This window comes from Haliotis rubra, unplaced genomic scaffold (assembly GCF_003918875.1).
Source record: "Haliotis rubra isolate DU_JTF1 unplaced genomic scaffold, ASM391887v1 Scf621, whole genome shotgun sequence".
NCBI lineage: Eukaryota > Metazoa > Mollusca > Gastropoda > Lepetellida > Haliotidae > Haliotis > Haliotis rubra.
The window spans coordinates 307,890-330,615 of record NW_025767326.1 but is presented as its reverse complement, the minus strand read 5'-3'; the positions used below and the strand labels follow the sequence as shown (position 1 = coordinate 330,615).

Below are 22,726 nucleotides of genomic sequence, written 5' to 3'. Positions count from 1 at the left end.
TGAACGCCTCGTATCCATAGACAGGTGCTCAGTGGCGCTATGACAAAGTTAAAACCAAATCTAAGCACATATATACACACAATCCTGAAAGTCTAGTGGAATGCTGAGCGAAAGAGGTGGGTTTTAAGGAGAGACTTGAGAAAGTCTTTGGATTTGGTGTTTCTTAGTTCAGATGGCAGAGAGTTCCACAGCTGGGAACTGCAAAGTGAGACGGCACGGCTAGGCTTCGTAGAAGAACAATGTTTCTTGATAATATTTCCGATGGGCAGAATATATACGGAAAATAGAATAGGCCCGAGAACAGAACCCTGAGGAACACCATACTGACTTAAGAATGTAACAGAAAGCTCATCTTCAACTTTAACGGACATGGTACGGTCAGAAAGATGAGACTTAATCCACAGAAGAGCAGTATTTATCAATGTGTGTAATTTTGATGTGGCAGTTTGCTAGTGATGCAGGTCAGAGGTTGTTGACAAAACTAGGAATACAACGGTGCAAAACAGGATTCGAACCAAGATTCTAAGATTTATACAGACCCGAGAGACCAAACGATGCACAACATGTTTGTTTGATGTTGAAAGCCGCACTCAGCAATATTGCAGCTATATGACAGCCATCTGTAAATAATCGAGTCTGGACCAGACAATCCAGTGATCCAGAGCATGACCATCGATCTACGCAATTGGGATAAGTGACATGTGTCAACCAAGTCAGCGACCCTGACCACCTGATCCCGTTAGCCGCTTCTTACTACAAGCATGTGTTACGGATCTTCATGGGTATGAAGTATCGCGTTATTGAAGTGATGTGTTATTGAAGTATTGCGTTATTGAAGTGATGTGTTATGCAGCAAACAAATTTAAGACATGGATCTTCACGAGAGTGTATAATGTGTATCTGAAGCTAACCTTTCAAATTATTGCTTCTCCCGTCAAATGCACTCCCATCGCCATGGTCCCGAGACACAAATCTGATGTCAATATCGGGTTTCTCATCTGCATAGACAAATTTGAGACCAGACACTGCTTGCCATCGTTGAAACGCATCGGTCAATGTCTTTCTGAAAAATGGATTACATTCACTGCAACATAGCATGTAATAAGAGTATGATCTGACAGTAAGCGCATGTTATGTATTATACCTTAAGGTTACTCTCTTCACAATTCAGGGCGGTGGGGTAGCCTAGTGGTTAAAGCGTTGGCTCGTCACGCCGAAGACCCGGGTTCGAATCCCCACATGGGTACAATGTGTGAAGCCCATTTCTGGTGTCCCCCGCCATGATGTTGCTGGAATATTGCTAAAAGCGACGTAAAACAAAACTCAGTCAGTCAGTCTTCACAATCCAGCGGAAGGACATTGACGTTCTTCTTTCATATGCTTCTGAACACCAGGTGGTCTTCGTCCTAATAGAGATTGATCTTTCATAAATGTATATTTGGCCCCAGCTATGGCAGGGCAGACGACGAAGACCTAGTGCCACAACTGATTTTCAGCGATCTATTCTTATATATTTTACTGCTAAAGAGTACGAACAAGAGAGAGGAACAAAATTTAAGGATTGACACTTTCTTTAATGCAGTTGATGCGAGGTTTCTGTGTAGATACCAACACCGTTATCAAGCAAGTGATATTTTAGTATCTACACCGAAATGTCACAATTGTAATAAAGAAGTTCAAATGTCACAACTGCAATAAAGAAGTTCAAATTTGTACCTCTTCATCATACCCAAATTCTAAATGCCACCTTAAGAAGAAATATTTTACTACTGTTTTGCCTTTAAATCCGAGTAGAATCTGTTTCGGCAGATACACGAGTGGTTAGTTTTAGGCTAACAGCGATATCTGGTCTCTGAAATTAACATATTTTACAGAAAAAAACGGTTCCTAAATTATGGTCATAAAATATAATGAAAAGAGAACAGAGACTTTCTTCATTTTCTGGACTTCTCACATATTCTAACGTGGCATGGGCTTTCTTGGATATAATTGTTTCAGGGTCTGTATGACAGACCAGGTTATTCTCTGTACAATTTATATTTACAATATAATATAACTGACTGAGTTTGGTTTTACGCCGCTTTTAGCAATATTCCAGCAACATCACGGCGGGGGACACCAGAAATGGGCTTCACACATTGTACCCATGTGGGGATTAACCCGGGTCTTCGGCGTGACGAGCCAACGCTTTAACCACTAGGCTACCCTACCGCCCTCAATATAATATAAGGTAGGAGATATTATTTGAATATTAATTATGTTACCCACAATATATCTGAATGTATAAGTGTGAGATATAAGTGTGGGTATATACTCTAGGCGTTACAAATATAAATACGATACGGCCACAATGATGGAGAACTTTGTATCTGGCAATCATCACCATGACAACCAAGAACTTTACTTACCGCTGTGAGTCACGCTGCAACTGGTTCGTATACTGTGAAATTCCCCATCGAATAGTGGAATCCTTCCATGTGGGACCTAAATGTCGGATAGAACGTGAATGAGTGTCACACAACACTGTTGGTTGATATATGATGAGAAAGTAACATTCTCTTTAAATCAGATCATTTACCAAACATCTTTACCTGAAGATCTAAAGACACGATAAAGACACCACTAGGGAGCGTGACCGGTTTGACCTATTTGGACATGTGACTGCCAGGACTGAGGTTGTGAGGATATCTTACAGACATTGGGCTCCCTAAAGCTCCCAAAGGTTGCTTCGCGAAAAGAGCCCCTGGGTGCTGTTGTAGAAAACAACCTTAGCGCTAAGACTACCTCATGTTAAGGTAATGGGAGTAGCGCTAAGACCGCTTTATACAACGGCACCCTGGGCCTCCTTTTACAAAGCACTAAATAAGGTGATCGTAAGTCACTACAGTAACCTTAGTGCAATGATAAAGAATGGGAGTTCACGAAGCAACCTTTACTAAAGTTAACCTTAACTCCCATTCCTTAACATTGCACTAAGGTTACCTTAGTGATTTACGATCACCTTAGTGCTTTGTGAAAGGAGGCCCTGGTCGTATACCCAATGTGGTAAAGGGCGACAGTCGGATTAAGGGAGTCAGACTCAATAACCTGCTTGATTCTTGTCATCGTATCCCAGTCGCGACCATCAATGCTCATAATGTCAATCACGGGATTATCTGGTTAAGACACGATTATTTGAAGACCGACATCATAGTTTGATTGTGGCTAAGCGTGGCGCTAAACATCAAACAAACATCACTGGGCTTTTGAACACATATTAACTTTGTGCATCTCCATGCGTATATCATTATAACAGTTGGGGTTTATGAATTCTGGAACTATATCACAAAACAAGATAAATGCAGGGTTTAAATATCGGTAAATAAGTCAAAGCGTGTCGCGTTCAAGTAGGGTTTCAATGACCAGGATCTGACAGTATGAAACTGTCAACCACTTGTGCCCTCTTCATTGTCATCTTCCGCAGCAAAACTCAATGGTGATGTGAAACTCGTTACCAATGACGAATGACGACGTATTCTGTTCCCATTATCGGCTGCACAAACACAGTAAGAAACCTAGTTTGACAGGCTGGGTGGTTGACTTTGTTTATTTGATGGTGCGGTTTGGTGGTTTGTTTTGTTGCTTTCTCGATTTGCTATGTTTGTTTTGTTTATTTTCACTTATTATTGTTTTGAATGTTTTGAATGTTCTAGATACATTTTATATTTCTAATAGATTAGTATGCATTTTTCATATATGTGAGTCACATGTTTTTTCGTCTTGTTTTCTATAGTTCACAGCTGCCCTATCTGTCATTGTGGCTTTTGATTAATCTTTTTGCCATTGGATGGGTTAACTTTTTCAAGTTCTTGTTCCGTGTTTGAAAGGCAAGTCACACCTCTCATTCACGTTTCATTGAATGTGTGTATGCTCGTGTTTAACGCCACGTTCAGCAATATTCCAACTGTATGGTGTGAGCCTAGATCAGACAATCAAATGATCAACATTAGCATCGAGCTGCGGAATTTGGATACGATGATATGTGTCAACCAAGTCAGCGAACCCGACCACCCGATCTTACGACAAGCATGGGTAGGTGAAGACGATATAACAGCATTTAACAACAAACAAACATACATTAATAATAATGTATATTTATATTAAGCTGGGTTCCATCCACAAAGGTGCATGCTCAAGGCGCTACAATAGTGACAGATGAGAAGTTCACGGGAGGAGATAGTTCGTGGGGATAGAACTTTCTAAAGAGAAAGGTTTTTAGGTTGGTTTTGAATGTCTCAAGGGTGGGGGATTCTTTAATGTTCTGAGGTGGTGGGTTCCATAACGGAGGTGTTGCTACTTGAAACGATCTGTTGCCGTAGGATTTTAGTCTTGAGTTTGGTACTGCAAGTAGGCATTGGTTTTCAGACCTTAGACGTCGTGAAGGTGGATATGGTGAGATCAGTTCCGATAGATAGCTCGGTGCTGTACCATTCAAACAGTGGTAGGCAAAACACAAGATCTTGAAGTGGATCCGGACTTCTATTGGTAGGCAGTGTAGGGACATCAATACTGGTGTTATGTGGCATCTTTTTGGTGCACGACTCACAATACGAGCTGCCCTATTTTGTACCTTCTGGAGTTTGTTCAGCAGATCCTGACTCAAACTATACAACAGACTGTTGCTGTAGTCAATGCGGGACATCACGAGTTGTTGGACTACTGTCTTTGTTACGTCTTTGGTAATAAGATGGCGAATATTACCAATACTTCTTAGATGGAAGTAGCAGGTTTGGCACACTTGATTAACTTCGGCTTCCATTGACAAGGGAGAATCAAAGATGACACCCAGGTTCTTTGCTTTGTCGGCGAATGTGAAGAATGAGTCTCCAACAGCCACTGACGTGATATTCAACTGTTGAATGCGCTGTGTGGGTCCAACGAGTAAGGCCTCGGTTTTTCCATCATTCAGTTTTAATCTGTTTGATGTCATCCATGTTTTTATTGATTTAGTGCAATCAGTAGTTCTTGCAAGTGCATCGACTGCTTCGCTTGCTTTGAAACCTTGATATAGCTGGGTGTCGTCAGCATATGCATGGTTGTTCATCCCATACTGTCTGTTGCTGGAGGTGAGACTACTTGTGTACAGCACAAACAGGACTGGACCTAGCACAGATCCTTGGGGAACCCCACAGGGTAGCGCGATACTTTCAGATTTAGTATCACCAATCATAACTGACTGGCGTCTGTTGCTCAAATATGAGCGTATCCATGACAGTGGTATTCCTGATATACCCACTTCCTGTCGTAGTCGTACTGTAATTATACCGTGGTCCACAGTATCAAAGGCTGCCGACAGATCGAGCAGGATAAGAGATCCAATGGAACCTTTGTCCACATAGCTCCGCAGATCATACGTAACCCTGAGCAGAGCACTCTCTGTGCTATGGTTCGGACGATAGGCGGACTGGAACTTGTTCACCAGGTTGTTCTCATAAAGATGCTTTGCCAGTTGAAGGTCAAAAGCTCTCTCCAGAATGTTGGACATGAAGGTCAGGTTTGAGACTGGCCGGTAACTGGAGACATTACCAATCATAAATTACATACAGAGTTTGAAAATGCATGCAGGGGCCTACAGGTAAGGGGGCAGGGGGTAGCCTAGTGGTTAAATCGTTCGCTCGTCAGGCCGAAGACCCGGGTTCGGTTCCCCTCTACACATGGGTACAACGTGTGAAGCCAACTTCTGGTGCCCCCGCCGTGGTATTACAGGTATATTGCTAAAAACGGCGTAAAATCATATTCACTCACTCACTCAGCTGTGAGTGTAGCTCGCTGCTCATGGTGTTGAAGCTTAGTGCTGTTACCGCCTGACCTACTACACGTTCACAACAACCCATACCACTTCCGGTACGTGACGGACTGCGTCATACACTTTACAATGTGTAGGGGTTGTAACGTAGCTAGTTACATGCTGATTGGACTAAAACTGTCATCATGATTATAATTGCGATCATAGCTGAAATTCTAATAATATGTATCTTTGCCCTACGGCAGGTCCATACTGAATATGATTACCCGTAAATCGGTGTGTAATTACATTCTCAGCTCCCCTTGAAGTATACAGCGTATACATATATGGTTTTCATAACGATCTCTTCCTACAAGTTAATCGGTCACATGCCTAAGAACATCACATATTCATCGCTGGTTTGTTATTGTTTATAAAATCACCGCTGTCGTCAAAATTCGTTTCCCTTTCATCAAGGACCGAGAATCAATAACGTTGAAACCCGGTAGCAACTTTCACTTAACAAAGTTCATACTTGTGAATCCTGATCTAAGATTTCTGAACTATATATGTTCATTTGCGTCTAACGTGGATGTTTGACTGTTTTAAATCGAGATTTGTTTCCACATGAAACTTACATGACGTGAATTGAAACTGAAACTGCGAGTATTGTGTTGAGCATTGTGACCCGTTGATACACGTATTGTGAAGTAAAGGTTGACTGAGCATATGGTTTATTAGCGTCAGACGAGCCCCTTATAACAGACTTCGATATCAAATACAAGCAACGAAACCCTTTCCACGTCCATGTAAGCACTTAAAGCAGAGTCGATTGTGCAACTGTGCTAGTGTCAATGACTAGCTATCAATAGTCATGATGTTCGCGAAAACATGAGAGTATTCTTTACCTATCGGGGACGGCGGGGTAGTCTAAAGATTAAAGCGTTCCCTTGTCACGCCGAAGACCCGGGTTCGATTCCCCACATGGGTACAATGTGTGAAAAGACCATCTCTGGTGTCCCCTGCCGTGATATTGCTGGAATATTGCTAAAAGCGGCATAAAACTATAATCACAGACTCACTTTACCCATAGGTGGCACCGTCCTAAACGCATGCAAAGGCTAGTCAATTGTCAAGTCAAATGGACATCAGTTTCGTCACTGATCTGGGGACGTTCGACGAGTCAACGTTACCGGGGACGGTGTGGTAGCCTAGTGGTTAAAGCGTTCGCTCGTCATGCAGAAGACCCCGGTTCGATTCTCTACATGGGTACAAAGTGTGAAGCCCATTTCTGGTGTCCATCGCCGTGATATTGCTGGAGTATTGCTAAAAGCGGCGTAAACCTAAACTCACTCACTCATCGATACCATGTATTCTTATGTAGGTTCCAAAGGAATCAATGATTATTTTGTATATTAAATTGATGTAATACATGTAACAGGAGAGGAACTGTTACAGGAAATGTTTACAAAATATACACGTACCTGTCAGTTTATAGGCAAGAGGTTTTGTTGCATTGGTGTAGTCATCATAACTGGCCAGGATTTCAGGGTTATCGGGTACCCCGCATCTTGATGACGTCATAAGGCGGTACGTTGCATCATCAACCAAGCCCGTCTTTTGTAACCCGTAGTATTTCTGAAATAATCTGAAAAGATATTACGAGTACTTTTTAAAGTCATGTTCATATATGCCAACGACAAAAGATTATGATAATCCATCACAAAGTATGAAATCGCGCTCAAGATAGCGACGTGCTTGTTTGTGGCTTTTTATGACAGCCGTGCGTTGCTATTCCACCATACCACCCAAGGTATCCGTGAAGATAGAGGTAACCCATTCTTGTCGTAAGAGGCGACTTACGGGATTAGGTGGTCAGCCTCGCTGACTTGTTTGAGACATGTCATCGTGTTGCGTTGATGGATGCTCATGCTGTTGATCGCTGGATTGTCTGATCCAGACTCGATTACTTACAGACCGCCGCCATATGACAGTAATACTGTGTGGCTTTAAACAACAAACAAACACACAAAGAAACCAGGATGCCAAATGCACACATTATACTCCGAACCGACAAGTCCTTTCTTTCTAATACCCTTCATGCCAAGTTCACGACAAATTTCAGCGTCCTTTCGCCAGGCTGGGCAACAAAAAGTACCATTTTTAACGTGTGTTGGTAAGACACAGTCAGGAAACTGATCCACCGACTTTCCACTTTTGAAGACAAATGTAAGGGCTGTGGTAAAGTCTACAGATTAAAACGTTCGGGTTCGAATTCCCACATATATTGAGCCCTCCGCAGTGATATTTCTGAAATATTGATAAACTCTCACTCTCACTCGCTCACTCACTCACTCGGAAAACGTGTTATCCACTAGATGCAAAAAGTAAGAATGAAAACGTGAAGAAACTTTTATATTAAATTGTAAGGGATACTTCTAAAGTAGTCAAGATTGCAACACATTTACACTTATTTCCTGTGTATGTCGATATACGTCACAATTGGGAAACCTTTATTTCTAAAGCAAAATAAATTGAGTAAAGGAGTTATCGAATTATTCGAAGTTCCGTGCAAGATTCCACACGTGAATCGGTTCAAGAGGTTGTAGCACAGTAATATTTGCAATTACTAAACATTTGACCAATCTGTACAAAAATGCGACGCAGCTTTAGAAATACATACTAAGCAATGTTCCGATCACGCATATATCTGTGGCTACACTTTACTTATTCTATATTATTAGTAACTCCAGTGATGTAAGGCACTTGCCATTTGCTTCATTATTCAAACGGGGCCGGGATTACGTATTTACATATTTTCTCAGCTTCAGTTGTAGATCCAAGTATTTTCTTTGATCGGAAACATGAGCCTAAATATTTCATTCTCAGAAACACTTAAAACTATCACGTAATTGTTTCGCAATCGTTTCATTTTATTTCAACAGAATGAAGCATTGTTGTTTTCAAGAATTTTCGGGAACAAATACTTTCCCGATAAAATCAAGGCTCCTCGCTACCAATCTAAAAAAACACCTTGTACATGAAGGCAGGAAATTCATTTCGACATAAACAACAAAAACACATTTCCCACAGGAGGTGTGTCTTCCTTTGCTGCACACATTTGTATCTAAACTCTTTGAAACCTCGTAAAAGGATTTGAACACGGAACCACAAGTTTCCTTTTTAAATCTGATTTTTCTTTAAAAGTAAAGCACAAACCCTTTCTTACTTAATTGCTTTCTTCCTTGATTCCTTGTGAGCCGAGCTTTTGATTTCTTGAGTGGTGAACCCGTATGTTCGAAGATATCCCTGTAACATAAATATGCATATGAAAATGTGTCACACATACACCGCGTGACTTATCCATTCATTGAACGTAAGTCCCAAACACTTTCAAAGTGAAATTTTCTCGTACCAAGTTTTTAAACGTAGTATGTTTGTTCTTTTAAATTTCGGCTAAATTATCCTACAATCGCCAGCGGCTGAAGGGATGGTGTAAATCCAGCTAGGCTCCATGCAGGTAGCAAAAGTAATATAAGTCCCCATGGTTCCTAGTATGGTGATCTACCTTCAGTTATTGGCGATCTATGGCCCGTGTTTTATATTGTATTGTCTTCTTTGATTGGAATGTTTTAGCTTTGATCGCTAGTTTTATATATATCTTGTGACTTTCTAGTATTTTTACTGTCCATCGTCGACAGGTTTTAATCTTCAAAATGTTTTCACTTTTTATTGTATAAATTGTTTTCGTCACGATATGGTTGAGATATTGCCGATGTGACGTTGAATATTAACTCACTCATTCCATTCATTGATATCTTTATCCAAATTAATCTCAATATATAATGCTTTTGAATCATATCAAAGCGTCCTGATATCAGAGATTGCTATATATCCTTACAATTGTACGATATATGCTTTACCTATTTACGGATTACGTTAAAGTGTGTTTAAAATCATTTGAAGTGTCGTCTCGACTACAGACAGCGCGACAAGCTGTTGCTCCCGTACTGTTGAATTTAGCTCATGTCAGGATTGTGTTCATAGAGAGAGTTGGTTTGAAATATCATAGCAGGCATCTTACTATCATAAATAAATTCAAGAAAATGACATCATCGTGAGAGATGTTTGCTGGTTTTAATCTTCATCACATGACGAATGGGAAACCAAAAGTAAGGTTTCAGCATCCACAGACGGCGTCGATCGCTCATCATCCGCTCACATAATTATTAATCAGTATTATTTGATACATCTAAGCACTTGTATATTGCAACACTACGCTCCTTCTAATCCTTGCAAACACGTCGTGCAGCGTGCTCTGTCGTACAGCGAGCTCTGACAAACGGAAACCTGGAAATCATGGAAATCTCACGAGTCTCTCCCGCTAGAAAAGTTTGGCGCCCTTATACGGGCTTGATATTATATCAATCACATTGTGCGTTACAGAACTACACTGAATAAGCACAAAAAACACATAACAGGTGTAACCAGTGACCCAGATGAATTGTGAATCATTTTACGACCTCATCCAACAGGGGCAGTCTGTGACGTCTTAGTTAAGGTCATGCTGCCTACACCTCACCATAAAATATAGAAATACGATGTTATTAAAGTTTAAAATTAAAATGCATTTGTAAATACCATTTTCTTATGAAACAAGGAATTGGAATTCAGTGTAACCATAGTTGTTTGTGGTGTCTCTTTTCACTTTCACACGAGAAAATTCGGATCGGCTGAAAAGTAGGTCATCGTCTGATCAGGTTAATGAGACTCATGTTTCGCTTTGTATGACACGAATGTACGGAAGCAGGGGGATGGGGCACGGATGGGCTTATGGTGATAGTGCCGAAGCTGGCTGTGCAGAGTTGCCCCCCTTGGGACAAGAAACGTATGACTATGGGGTCTAGTCCCAGGTAACCTGATATTTGGCTTGTCAGAACTCTCTTTTTCATCAAGATAGAAGGAAGAATGAGACCAAGTTAGTAAAAGAACTAAAAATGAAATTGGTAAAACGTCAAAGACCAGATTGGTATAACGCCAAATAACAAATAGGTAACATATGAAAGACTAAAATGGTAAAACGTAAAAAAATTAAATTCATAAGACGTCAAAGCTAATTGGTAAACAGTCGAAAATATATTGGTGAAATGTCAAATAACAAACAGGCAAAACATCAAAGACAAAATTGGTAACGCGTAAAAAGCAAATAAGTAAAACGTCAAGGACCAAATAAGTAAAATGAAAGACCGGCTCAATTTCAGGGTTTATTCCTTGACTGAGCTAACACGCCGTGTCGTACCCAAATACTGTTCAAAGCGTCGTAAAGCCAGACCAATGTACGGAAGTGAGCTAACAGTTCAGTATAACTGTCCGTCAAGTACGGAAGGGATAGTCCCCACTCTGAGTACTCGGGTCCTGTGTGGGTCATGGCGCGGTCAACCGACTGTTCTATGGTACTGTCACAGACCTACATATGTGCCTCTGTTTCCTGGGGCTAACAAGTGCCTCGTACTACTTATATCATTTTAATGAAAATGGTCATTCTAATTTCGTAGCATGTTGAACACTGTACTGTGCACGCTGGTTACTCGATACGTCCACTTGGTCCGTACTCAGTCTGCAAGGGTCGCAGAGGACATGGAATGTGTGCTTTTACAGTTGAATTTTATATTGACATAATAATCAATGAGTTTATTTCACGTCAAAGACGTAATCGAATATGTTTATGCAAATTACAATGCCAGTGATTTTTGATTGTATTATCATCATCACTCGTAACAACAGCACAATCATCCAGTCACCATCATCATCATCATCATCATCATCATCATCATCATCATCATCATCAACAACAACAACATCACCATCATCGTCAAGGTGGTCGTCATAATCTCGAAGGTGGCATCTTAGACGTCTTAAACTGGGACAGACGTTTCTAGATACAAATCCCTGCTAATATATGTGTCATACAAATTAAGAGTAAATATCCGTTTAAAACATTCATACATTTTCCTCGTGCTTGTTTTCACAATGTACCTCACGTTCATATTTTTTTACATTTTGACATTATCACAAATATGTTTTAATGAACTGTCAGCATGAAATGATAAGATGCGTTTGCATTTAACAGGAATCGCTACCCTTACATAATCTAAGTTAATTTGGTGCTTTGGATTTCATTGTCAGCCCAAGCTAATTTGCTGGATGGAAACTCGAATTTGTGATGTGTATCAACCAAACTGTTCCTGGGTAGAATTCTATACCACGCGAATAAAACCCTTCCCTTCACCGATATTTGCCAGCAATATCTGTTTGATATAACACCTTTGTATATTCTTAATCTAAATGTATTTCCATCTACTCATTATGAATTGCCTCGTCTCAAACAAGAAACGCTTATGTGCTGCAAACATTTCCATTATTTAAAAGAAATATTTCATCGAATCATTAAGAACTAATTCTAAAATGTAATTGCGATCAGGTATTTGTTACTCTGCTGTGTGTATCGTGTGTATAGGTTTCCGGCGTGACGTGTTTTCGGACAGTAGTGATTAATCGCGCTATAACGAGGCGGGTTGCGTCATGCAAGTGTTGTGCCAAGTGGCGGTGCTCTGAGAATAAAGAAATGAATTGATTCACTATTTTCAAAGAGATCATGTCTCAGATTTTATATGACAAAATCTAACATTGAGCTCCCACCAGTAACATATAATCTCTACTCCTGTATGGGCAAGATGGAAAAAATGGTAATATTGACTTGAGGCTAGTTAGAGATTCAGCTTCACTGAATAATGCGCACGAAATCAGCATGTGAAGTACACACGTGCATAAAGATGATCAAGTGAGTGAGTTACAATTAAGTTATAGTCACATCGGCAGTATTTTAGCCATATCGTGACTAAAACAAGTTATAAATTCATGATAAATACAGTTACATTATAAAAAGCACACTAGAATATCACATATACAGGAATTCCATCTGTCTCAAAAAAAGTATTTCTATTTAGAACAATACAATAAAAAAACAAGCTATAGATCGCCAGTAACTGAAGGTAGATCACCATACTAGGGACCGTGGGGACTTTTGCTACCTGCATGGATCCCATCTGGATTTACAACATCCCTTCGGCCGCTTGTGATTGTACTCAAATCTAGCCATCGCCTAACATTACAAATGAGCAGAGTTAAAGTACATGCGTTTTTCCTAATTTTCATTTGTCATTTAAAGCATTTGTTTGTGATCTACAAATCTATAGAAGTGGGCGTTCTAAACTTGTGTCCAACCCGTTCTTGAAACAAAAATATCCTTAAACGAAACGAAATAAAGGTAATAAAAACGTATGGCAATATGTTGGAATTTACAGTCTGAAAGAATATCTGGAAGTATATTTGTAAATGTGAATGCCCTGTTGCATGGAACAGTAATGTATGAAAGCGACAAAACCCTTTCCATTGTACGTTTCTAACTAATATATATCATGAAAAGGTGTTTATGAAACACTATCAAATGGTAATAATACCAAGCGTTCTTATATATATATCATGAACAGGTGTTGATGAAGCACTAAATAGTGAGTGAGTAAGTTTAGTTTTACGTAGCACTCAACAATATCCCAGCTATATGGCGTCGAGTAAATAATCGTAAATAATCGAGTCTGGACCAGACAATCCAGTGATCAACAGCATGAGCTGCAAACATTTCCATTATTTAAAAGAAATATTTCATCGAATCATTAAGAACTAATTCTAATAGTTATTGCGATCAGGTATTTGTTACTCTGCTGTGTGTATCGTGTGTATAGGTTTCCGGCGTGACGTGTTTTCGGACAGTAGTGATTAATCGCGCTAAAACGAGGCGGGTTGCGTCATGCAAGTGTTGTGCCAAGTGGCGGTGCTCTGAGAATAAAGAAATGAATTGATTCACTATTTTCAAAGAGATCATGTCTCAGATTTTATATGACAAAATCTAACATTAAGTCCCACCAGTAACGTATAATCTCTACTCCTGTATGGGCAAGATGGAAAAAATGGTAATATTGACTTGAGGCTAGTTAGAGATTCAGCTTCACTGAATAATGCGCACGAAATCAGCATGTGAAGTACACACGTGCATAAAGATGATCAAGTGAGTGAGTTACAATTAAGTTATAGTCACATCGGCAGTATTTTAGCCATATCGTGACTAAAACAAGTTATAAATTCATGATAAATACAGTTACATTATAAAAAGCACACTAGAATATCACATATACAGGAATTCCATCTGTCTCAAAAAGTATTTCTATTTAGAACAATACAATAAAAACAAGCTATAGATCGCCAGTAACTGAAGGTAGATCACCAAACTAGGGACCGTGGGGACTTTTGCTACCTGCATGGATCCCATCTGGATTTACAACATCCCTTCGGCCGCTTGTGATTGTACTCAAATCTAGCCATCGCCTAACATTACAAATGAGCAGAGTTAAAGTACATGCGTTTTTCCTAATTTTCATTTGTCATTTAAAGCATTTGTTTGTGATCTACAAATCTATAGAAGTGGGCGTTCTAAACTTGTGTCCAACCCGTTCTTGAAACAAAAATATCCTTAAACGAAACGAAATAAAGGTAATAAAAACTTACGGCAATATGTTGGAATTTACAGTCTGAAAGAATATCTGGAAGTATATTTGTAAATGTGAATGCCCTGTTGCATGGAACAGTAATGTATGAAAGCGACAAAACCCTTTCCATTGTACGTTTCTAACTAATATATATCATGAAAAGGTGTTTATGAAACACTATCAAATGGTAATAATACCAAGCGTTCTTATATATATATCATGAACAGGTGTTGATGAATCACTAAATAGTGAGTGAGTAAGTTTAGTTTTACGTAGCACTCAACAATATCCCAGCTATATGGCGTCGAGTAAATAATCGTAAATAATCGAGTCTGGACCAGACAATCCAGTGATCAACAGCATGAGCATCGATCTGCGCAATTGGGAACCGATGACAATTGTCAACCAAGTCAGCGAGCCTGACCACCCGATCCCGTTAGTCGCCTCATACGACAAGCATGGGTTACTGAAGATCAATTCTAACCCGGACCTTCACGGGTGACTAAATAGTGATGTTACCAGGCGTTTGTATGTATATCATGAACAGGTGTTTATGAAACACTATCAAACAGTGGTGTTACTAGGCGCTCGTTATCGTGAACAAGTGTTTATGAAACACTATCAAACAGTGGTGTTACTAGGCGCTCGTTATCATCAACAGATGTTTATGAAACACTATCAAACAGCGGCGTTAGCAGGCGCTCGTTTTCATGAACAGGTGTTCTTCTGTGAGTGTATCCAAGTACGAAAGTGTTCATTTCAAGCATCATGTAAATCGAACTTCGTGATTCATAAGGAACAAGATTTATAACCGGTATCATAAGATCAAGGAAATGTATTATTTTAAACAAAAGGAAGATAAATTGAAGACGTCACGTACTGCTTTTTTCGTAGAATATGGGTACAAGGATGGATTTTCAAGACTTTCCATATACAGAGTGACTTCTATGAATATTATTTCCTGTGCGTGGACTGTTTAGATGGGGCAGAATCGCATTGAGCTGCTTTGTCTTAGAGCGGAGATGGGTTTGGTTAAATTTCGCCTTACACACTAATTCATGTGATATGTGAGAAATGCATACATATAAATACATGACGTACAGTGAGGCCGTGTGTTCTCATGTCAGTGTTTGTTCATGGTGCTCAACTGCGTGCGCTCATGTATACGCGCGTGTATGCTGAAGATCAATACTAAACCTAATGTTTGTGGGTTGCCAAGTGTTGGGTGCTGAAGATCAGTACTAAACCTAATGTTTGTGGGTTGCCAAGTGTTGGGTGCTGAAGATCAGTACTAAACCTAATGTTTGTGGGTTGTCAAGTGTTGGGTGCTGAAGATCAGTACTAAACCTAATGTTTGTGGGTTGCCAAGTGTTGGGTGCTGAAGATCAATACTAAACCTAATGTTTGTGGGTTGTCAAGTGTTGGGTGCTGAAGATCAGTACTAAACCTAATGTTTGTGGGTTGCCAAGTGTTGGGTGCTGAAGATCAATACTAAACCTAATGTTTGTGGGTTGTCAAGTGTTGGGTGCTGAAGATCAATACTAAACCTAATGTTTGTGGGTTGTCAAGTGTTGGGTGCTGAAGATCAGTACTAAACCTAATGTTTGTGGGTTGCCAAGTGTTGGGTGCTGAAGATCAGTACTAAACCTAATGTTTGTGGGTTGTCAAGTGTTGGGTGCTGAAGATCAATACTAAACCTAATGTTTGTGGGTTGCCAAGTGTTGGGTGCTGAAGATCAGTACTAAACCTAATGTTTGTGGGTTGCCAAGTGTTGGGCGTTGTGCTGAAGATCAGTACTAAACCTAATGTTTGTGGGTTGTCAAGTGTTGGGTGCTGAAGATCAGTACTAAACCTAATGTTTGTGGGTTGTCAAGTGTTGGGTGCTGAAGATCAATACTAAACCTAATGTTTGTGGGTTGTCAAGTGTTGGGTGCTGAAGATCAATACTAAACCTAATGTTTGTGGGTTGTCAAGTGTTGGGTGCTGAAGATCAGTACTAAACCTAATGTTTGTGGGTTGCCAAGTGTTGGGTGCTGAAGATCAGTACTAAACCTAATGTTTGTGGGTTGTCAAGTGTTGGGTGCTGAAGATCAATACTAAACCTAATGTTTGTGGGTTGCCAAGTGTTGGGTGCTGAAGATCAGTACTAAACCTAATGTTTGTGGGTTGCCAAGTGTTGGGTGCTGAAGATCAATACTAAACCTAATGTTTGTGGGTTGTCAAGTGTTGGGTGCTGAAGATCAGTACTAAACCTAATGTTTGTGGGTTGTCAAGTGTTGCGTGCTGAAGAGATCAATACTAAAACCTAATGTTTGTGGGTTGCCAAGTGTTGGGTGCTGAAGATCAATACTAAACCTAATGTTTGTGGGTTGCCAAGTGTTGGGTGCTGAAGATCAGTACTAAACCTAATGTTTGTGGGTTGTCAAGTGTTGGGTGCTGAAGATCAGTACTAAACCTAATGTTTGTGGGTTGTCAAGTGTTGGGTGCTGAAGATCAGTACTAAACCTAATGTTTGTGGGTTGTAAGTGTTGGGTGCTGAAGGTCAATACTAAACCTAATGTTTGTGGGTTGTCAAGTGTTGGGTGCTGAAGATCAGTACTAAACCTAATGTTTGTGGGTTGTCAAGTGTTGGGTGCTGAAGATCAATACTAAACCTAATGTTTGTGGGTTGTCAAGTGTTGGGTGCTGAAGATCAATACTAAACCTAATGTTTGTGGGTTGCCAAGTGTTGGGTGCTGAAGATCAGTACTAAACCTAATGTTTGTGGGTTGCCAAGTGTTGGGTGCTGAAGATCAATACTAAACCTAATGTTTGTGGGTTGTCAAGTGTTGGGTGCTGAAGATCAGTACTAAACCTAATGTTTGTGGGTTGTCAAGTGTTGGGTGCTGAAGATCAATACTAAACCTAATGTTTGTGGGTTGCCAAGTGTTGGGTGCTGAAGATCAGTTTGTGGGTTGCTTGGGTGCTGAAAACCTAATGTTTGTGGGTTGTCAAGTTGGGTGCTGAAGATCAGTACTAAAACCTAATGTTGTGGTGGGTTGCTGAAGATCAAGTGTTGGGTTGTCAAGAAGATCAGTACTGAAGCCAATCAGTACTAAAACCTAATGTTTGTGGGTTGTCAAGGTTGGGTGCTGAAGATCAGTACTAAACCTAATGTTTGTGGGTTGTCAAGCTGCTGAAGATCAGTACTAAACCTAATGTTTGTGGGTTGTCAAGTGTTGGGTGCTGAAGATCAGTACTAAACCTAATGTTTGTGGGTTGCCAAGTGTTGGGTGCTGAAGATCAATACTAAACCCTAATGTTTGTGGGTTGTCAAGTGTTGGGTGCTGAAGATCAACTAAACCTAATGTTTGTTGGGTGCTGAAGATCAATACTAAACCTAATGTTTGTGGGTTGCCAAGTGTTGGGTGCTGAAGATCAGTACTAAACCTAATGTTTGTGGGTTGTCAAGTGTTGGGTGCTGAAGATCAGTACTAAACCCTAATGTTTGTGGGTTGTCAAGTGTTGGGTGCTGAAGATCAATACTAAACCTAATGTTTGTGGGTTGTCAAGGCGTTGGGTGCTGAAGATCAATACTAAACCTAATGTTTGATGGTTGTCAAGTGTTGGGTGCTGAAGATCAGTACTAAACCTAATGTTTGTGGGTTGTCAAGCTAAACCTTGGGTGCTGAAGATCAATACTAAACCTAATGTTTGTGGGTTGCCAAGTGTTGCGCTGAAGATCAGTACTAAACCCTAATGTTTGATGGTTGTCAAGCCGTTAGGTGCTGAAGATTAATACTAAACCTAATGTTTGTGGGTTGCCAAGTGTTGGGTGCTGAAGATCAGTACTAAACCTAATGTTTGATGGTTGCCAAGCGTTAGGTGCTGAAGATTAATACTAAACCTAATGTTTGTGGGTTGCCAAGTGTTGGGTGCTGAAGATCAGTACTAAACCTAACGTTTGTGGGTTGTCAAGTGTTGGGTGCTGAAGATCAATACTAAACCTAATGTTTGATGGTTGTCAAGTGTTGGGTGCTGAAGATCAGTACTAAACCTAATGTTTGATGGTTGTCAAGCGTTAGGTGCTGAAGATTAATACTAAACCTAATGTTTGTGGGTTGCCAAGTGTTGGGTGCTGAAGATCAATACTAAACCTAATGTTTGTGGGTTGTCAAGTGTTGGGTGCTGAAGATCAATGCATATCCTAATGTTCGAGGGTGTTGTCAAGATTGAGGTGCTGAAGATCAATTATAATCCTAATCTTCACGGGGGTTGACAACTTTGGGGTGTTGGAGATCGATTCAAACCCTTACTGTTCACAGGGGGTGGCCAACACGAGATGCTGAAGATCAAATCTAGCATGCATCTGAAGTTGACAAACGCGGGGAACAGAAGATCAGTGCTGACCTTGACCAGTCCATCCGCGTAGCAAGCCAATGTTTTCGTGTTAGTCCGACAGGTTGCAAAGCTTTATATTTAGATAGTATTGCGGGCTGCCCAGCCTTTCTAGCAACAATCATGTGTAAGACCTTTTTTTTTATAATGGTAGCTACGCCCCCGATCACAGGTGGTGACATGAAGATCAATATTAACCAGAGTCAAACGGTGGGAGACAAGGTCAATTCTGACCCGATTCTTCCCCAAGTCCGTCTGACGAAAGAAATCCCAGTGTATGGCTGCTGACGACATATGCATTGTTGACTGCTCCCTAGCTCGATACACTTCCTGTGGTGGGTGTGAAATAAGGCACCAGAACTCCACCGACATCTGATTAAGGAATGATACCACGATCCCTGGCGCGGTATAACAGGCTTATAACTCCAAAACAGGACAGAATGAAATTTCAACCTCATGCACGATTGCCAAAACTGTAATGTTACATAATTACAATTATTTAACATAAGTTCATATATCTAACATAATTTCTTTAAACTTTAACACAAAGTATATTATTAACGAAGGCGATCATAAAACGTTGATTTTCGGTAGTTAAAGCTGCAGTTTTTCTCACTATAACATTGAGTCTGGCATTCAACCTCATACATGATTACCAAAACAATAATGTTACCTTTTTGAAATTATTTTATATAATTTTATATATATAACATAATTTGTTTAAAATTAGAAGAATAACGACGGCGATCATAAAACGTTGATTTTCGATAGTTAAAGCTGCAGTTTTTCTAATTATAACATCGAGTCTGGAACTCAGCCTCATATATGAATACCAAAACAATTAGTTACGTTGTAACAAATACGTATAACATATTATATTCACACTTCAACACGAAGTATAACGAAAGGGGTCATAAAATGTTGATTTCATAGTTTTCTTTGTTACACTGCAGTTATTCTTCCTTGAAGCCCATTTCTGGTGTCCCCCGCCGTGATGTTGCTGGAATATTGCTAAAAGCGGCGTAAAACCAAACTCAGTCAGTCAGTCAGTCAGTCAGTTATTCTACCTATAACATGGAGGCTGAAATCATTTGAGGACAATGTCCCGTGTGACCCCGTTAAGTGAGTGAATAAGATAACAGCGCCTCCTCATCGCTAATCCTTTGAAGGACATGGGACAGCACTTAATCTAGATTCTACCAAAAGTCGTTATAATACATGGAAATATAAATACAACACTTCTATTGGTTATCTACCAAACAGACTCCACTGCGTGTAAGGGGAAATAGTTATGAAAATTACATTAATGGAACACCGAACATCAGTGGGAGCAGTTAAGGTAATCAGAACAGAACCGGTAGCACAGAGCAATCACACGGTTTACAGAAAACAGTAAGTAAGACTCCACACAGCAGTACTATGACAGCGGTAGGTACACAAACCAAAGTGACCAAAATAGTTCGTAAGTTGTAGTTTTACAATTCCCAACCACGGTGCATTGTGTTTGCCTGACGAGCGGGAAGGGGTATCCATGTGAAACTGGGTCAGTGTATCTCGGAGGACTGGCACTAGAGGACCAGCGTCAGTACGTGACAAGTACGTGCAGTCGCACACATACGCATACGCGCACGCACGCACGCACACACACATGCACATAAATCGGGACAACAACATAAAGAACAGAAGTAGCCACACATACTCACAGGTACACACATAAATTGGGACACGTAAAGACACATACACACAGACACATATCTACACCGACACACATACACACAGACACACATGCACACAGACACCCATACACACACAAGACAAACACACATACGAACATTCATACGTGCATAAATGAATGAATACAGACAGACAGACACACAACACAACACAACACAACACAACACAACACACACACACACACACACACACACATACATACATACATACATACATACATATGTCATCGTATCCCAATTGCGTAGACCGATGCTTATGCTGTTGATCACTGGATTGTCTGGTCAGATTCGATTATTTATAGACCGCCGCAAAATAGCTGGAATATTGCTGAGTGCGGCGTAAAAGTAAACTCACTCACTTAAAATCGCTGACTCGACTATCCAGTGATTGATATAAGGAACAACAAGCTATGATGATACTCGATCATACAAATCACCGACATAACATGGGATACAACATATACAAACGGGTTTTGAAAAACACTGTTGACATTTACAAAAGTCTATCGTGACGTTTTAAAGTCACGCGTGACTTTAGGTTTTCTAACTTTGGATATCGTTCGATGCCATCCGTTGAACTTAATATTCCTCAGCACGATCTTTTGTCTATCAAACGCCAAAAGAAACGTTACCCTCCTTCCTTTAATGACGGAGGTACCTATCTCCAGCTGGCGTTGTGATGCGTGGACGTCTACTTCTTGGTCTGTCTACGGTGACCTCAGTCTGTCTGAAGCCCTGACTAAATCTTGATAGGGTGGCATCCGAGGGCGTTGACAACAGCATTGTATGTGGACCCCATCTGTACCATCCCAATGGCTCTTTCTCTCTCTTCAGTTGTTAATCGTGGCATATTTCTCGCACTTGTGTATCATATCATGCATTCTAGGCTCTCTTCATAACCTATAGAATCATTCTACATGTGAAATGGATACAAATACTGCTTGAATATTGCTGCGTTTTGGCTGACTGATATTGCTATGTGTAAAACAAAAATGGAAATGGTATGCAAACAAAAATGTTAACTAAGATAATGTTAGATATTCCTGAACATTTTTTCACAATATCAAAGACACGTTTTACTTCTTTTCACTCCTGCAAATCAGCAGAAAATGTTTTAAAAGACTGAAATCATAGGAATGATGATTTTACAATTTTACACACTCTACAACAGTTGTTTCTTGTTTTAATAGGTTTATCTTTGTCCCAAAGCAGAATATTATTTCAACCTTTATTTTGGACATCTAAATCACTGGTTTTGGTTTATTTCGGCATGGACGAAAATATTACAATTTAACTCTTCATAAAAATATGCATTTCACCTAAATAGGAATGTATTTGAGAAAATGAATTCGTGATTTGCATAAAGCTGTGTTGTCAGCTTTCTTGTGACCTAATACCTCTAACATATCTTTGATAGTTTTTAGTAATTCATAAAGGTAGGAGGGAACGTTTCTTTTTGCGTTTAGTGTTTAGTGCAGAATTGCTGCTTCAATGCTAAAATAAAATGTTTTTGTGTTCTCAACAGTTAAAGATGTGATTAGTGCATGGATGGGCCAGTCGTCTGGAGTCGACCCTGTTAGTGTTCAGAGTTGTTGTCCCTTAGAAGATCATGGGTTCGAATCCCGTTAATGTCTCTTCGTTTTACAGCACCATACCTCTGCTCGTAGGTTTTCGTAAAAGTGGAAAATATCCAAGACCTGCTTATTTCGGACTTTTTCCGACATCAAGCTGACGAGACTTGCTATATATATAAGCATTATGGTCTCGACGGGGACATGTGCTGATCGAGGGTACATCAACCCGAGGGACCAGTGAACAACGTATTTATCCTACCGAACACCTCAATGGTAATTTTGAACTGTTTGAAGGACGAGGTATCGGATCATAGTATAGAAAACCAGACAAGAAAAACAAATTTATTGTTATCTCCTTTCCATCGATTTGCATTCGCAAAACATCGGTAATTTCAATACATTATACGTGATTCAATGCTAATCGAGATAAAGAATTACTACTACGAAGTTACCGAATGAGTTCGGCATTCCAATGAGGGGTACATAGAAAATGTTACTCGCTTGTAAGCGGGGTATATTGAAAATAATAGAGAAAACGACATTTATGTGTGAGGCAAGATAAGAGTTATTGTTTAAAGCCGTGAAAAGACCTCACTCACTCACTCTCACCTTCACTCACTCACAATCTACGATTACACGAGACTGCTGAACCAGTTACCAATATAATTGTACAAT

General features: G+C 40.0%; 1 protein-coding gene across 1 annotated transcript in view; it reads right to left on the bottom strand.

Annotated features, from left to right (window-relative positions):
* The window catches only part of LOC124256263 (stromelysin-1-like), a 33,224-nt gene that overhangs the window by 10,231 nt on the left and 267 nt on the right, over positions 1-22,726 (bottom strand). Inside the window, exons 2-5 of the mRNA XM_046690230.1 lie at positions 8,994-9,073; positions 7,249-7,412; positions 2,409-2,484; positions 912-1,063 (exon numbers count right to left, since the gene is read on the bottom strand). Coding sequence (XP_046546186.1) covers positions 912-1,063; positions 2,409-2,484; positions 7,249-7,412; positions 8,994-9,073 — 472 coding nt within the window. The remainder of the gene's footprint in view (positions 1-911; positions 1,064-2,408; positions 2,485-7,248; positions 7,413-8,993; positions 9,074-22,726) is intronic.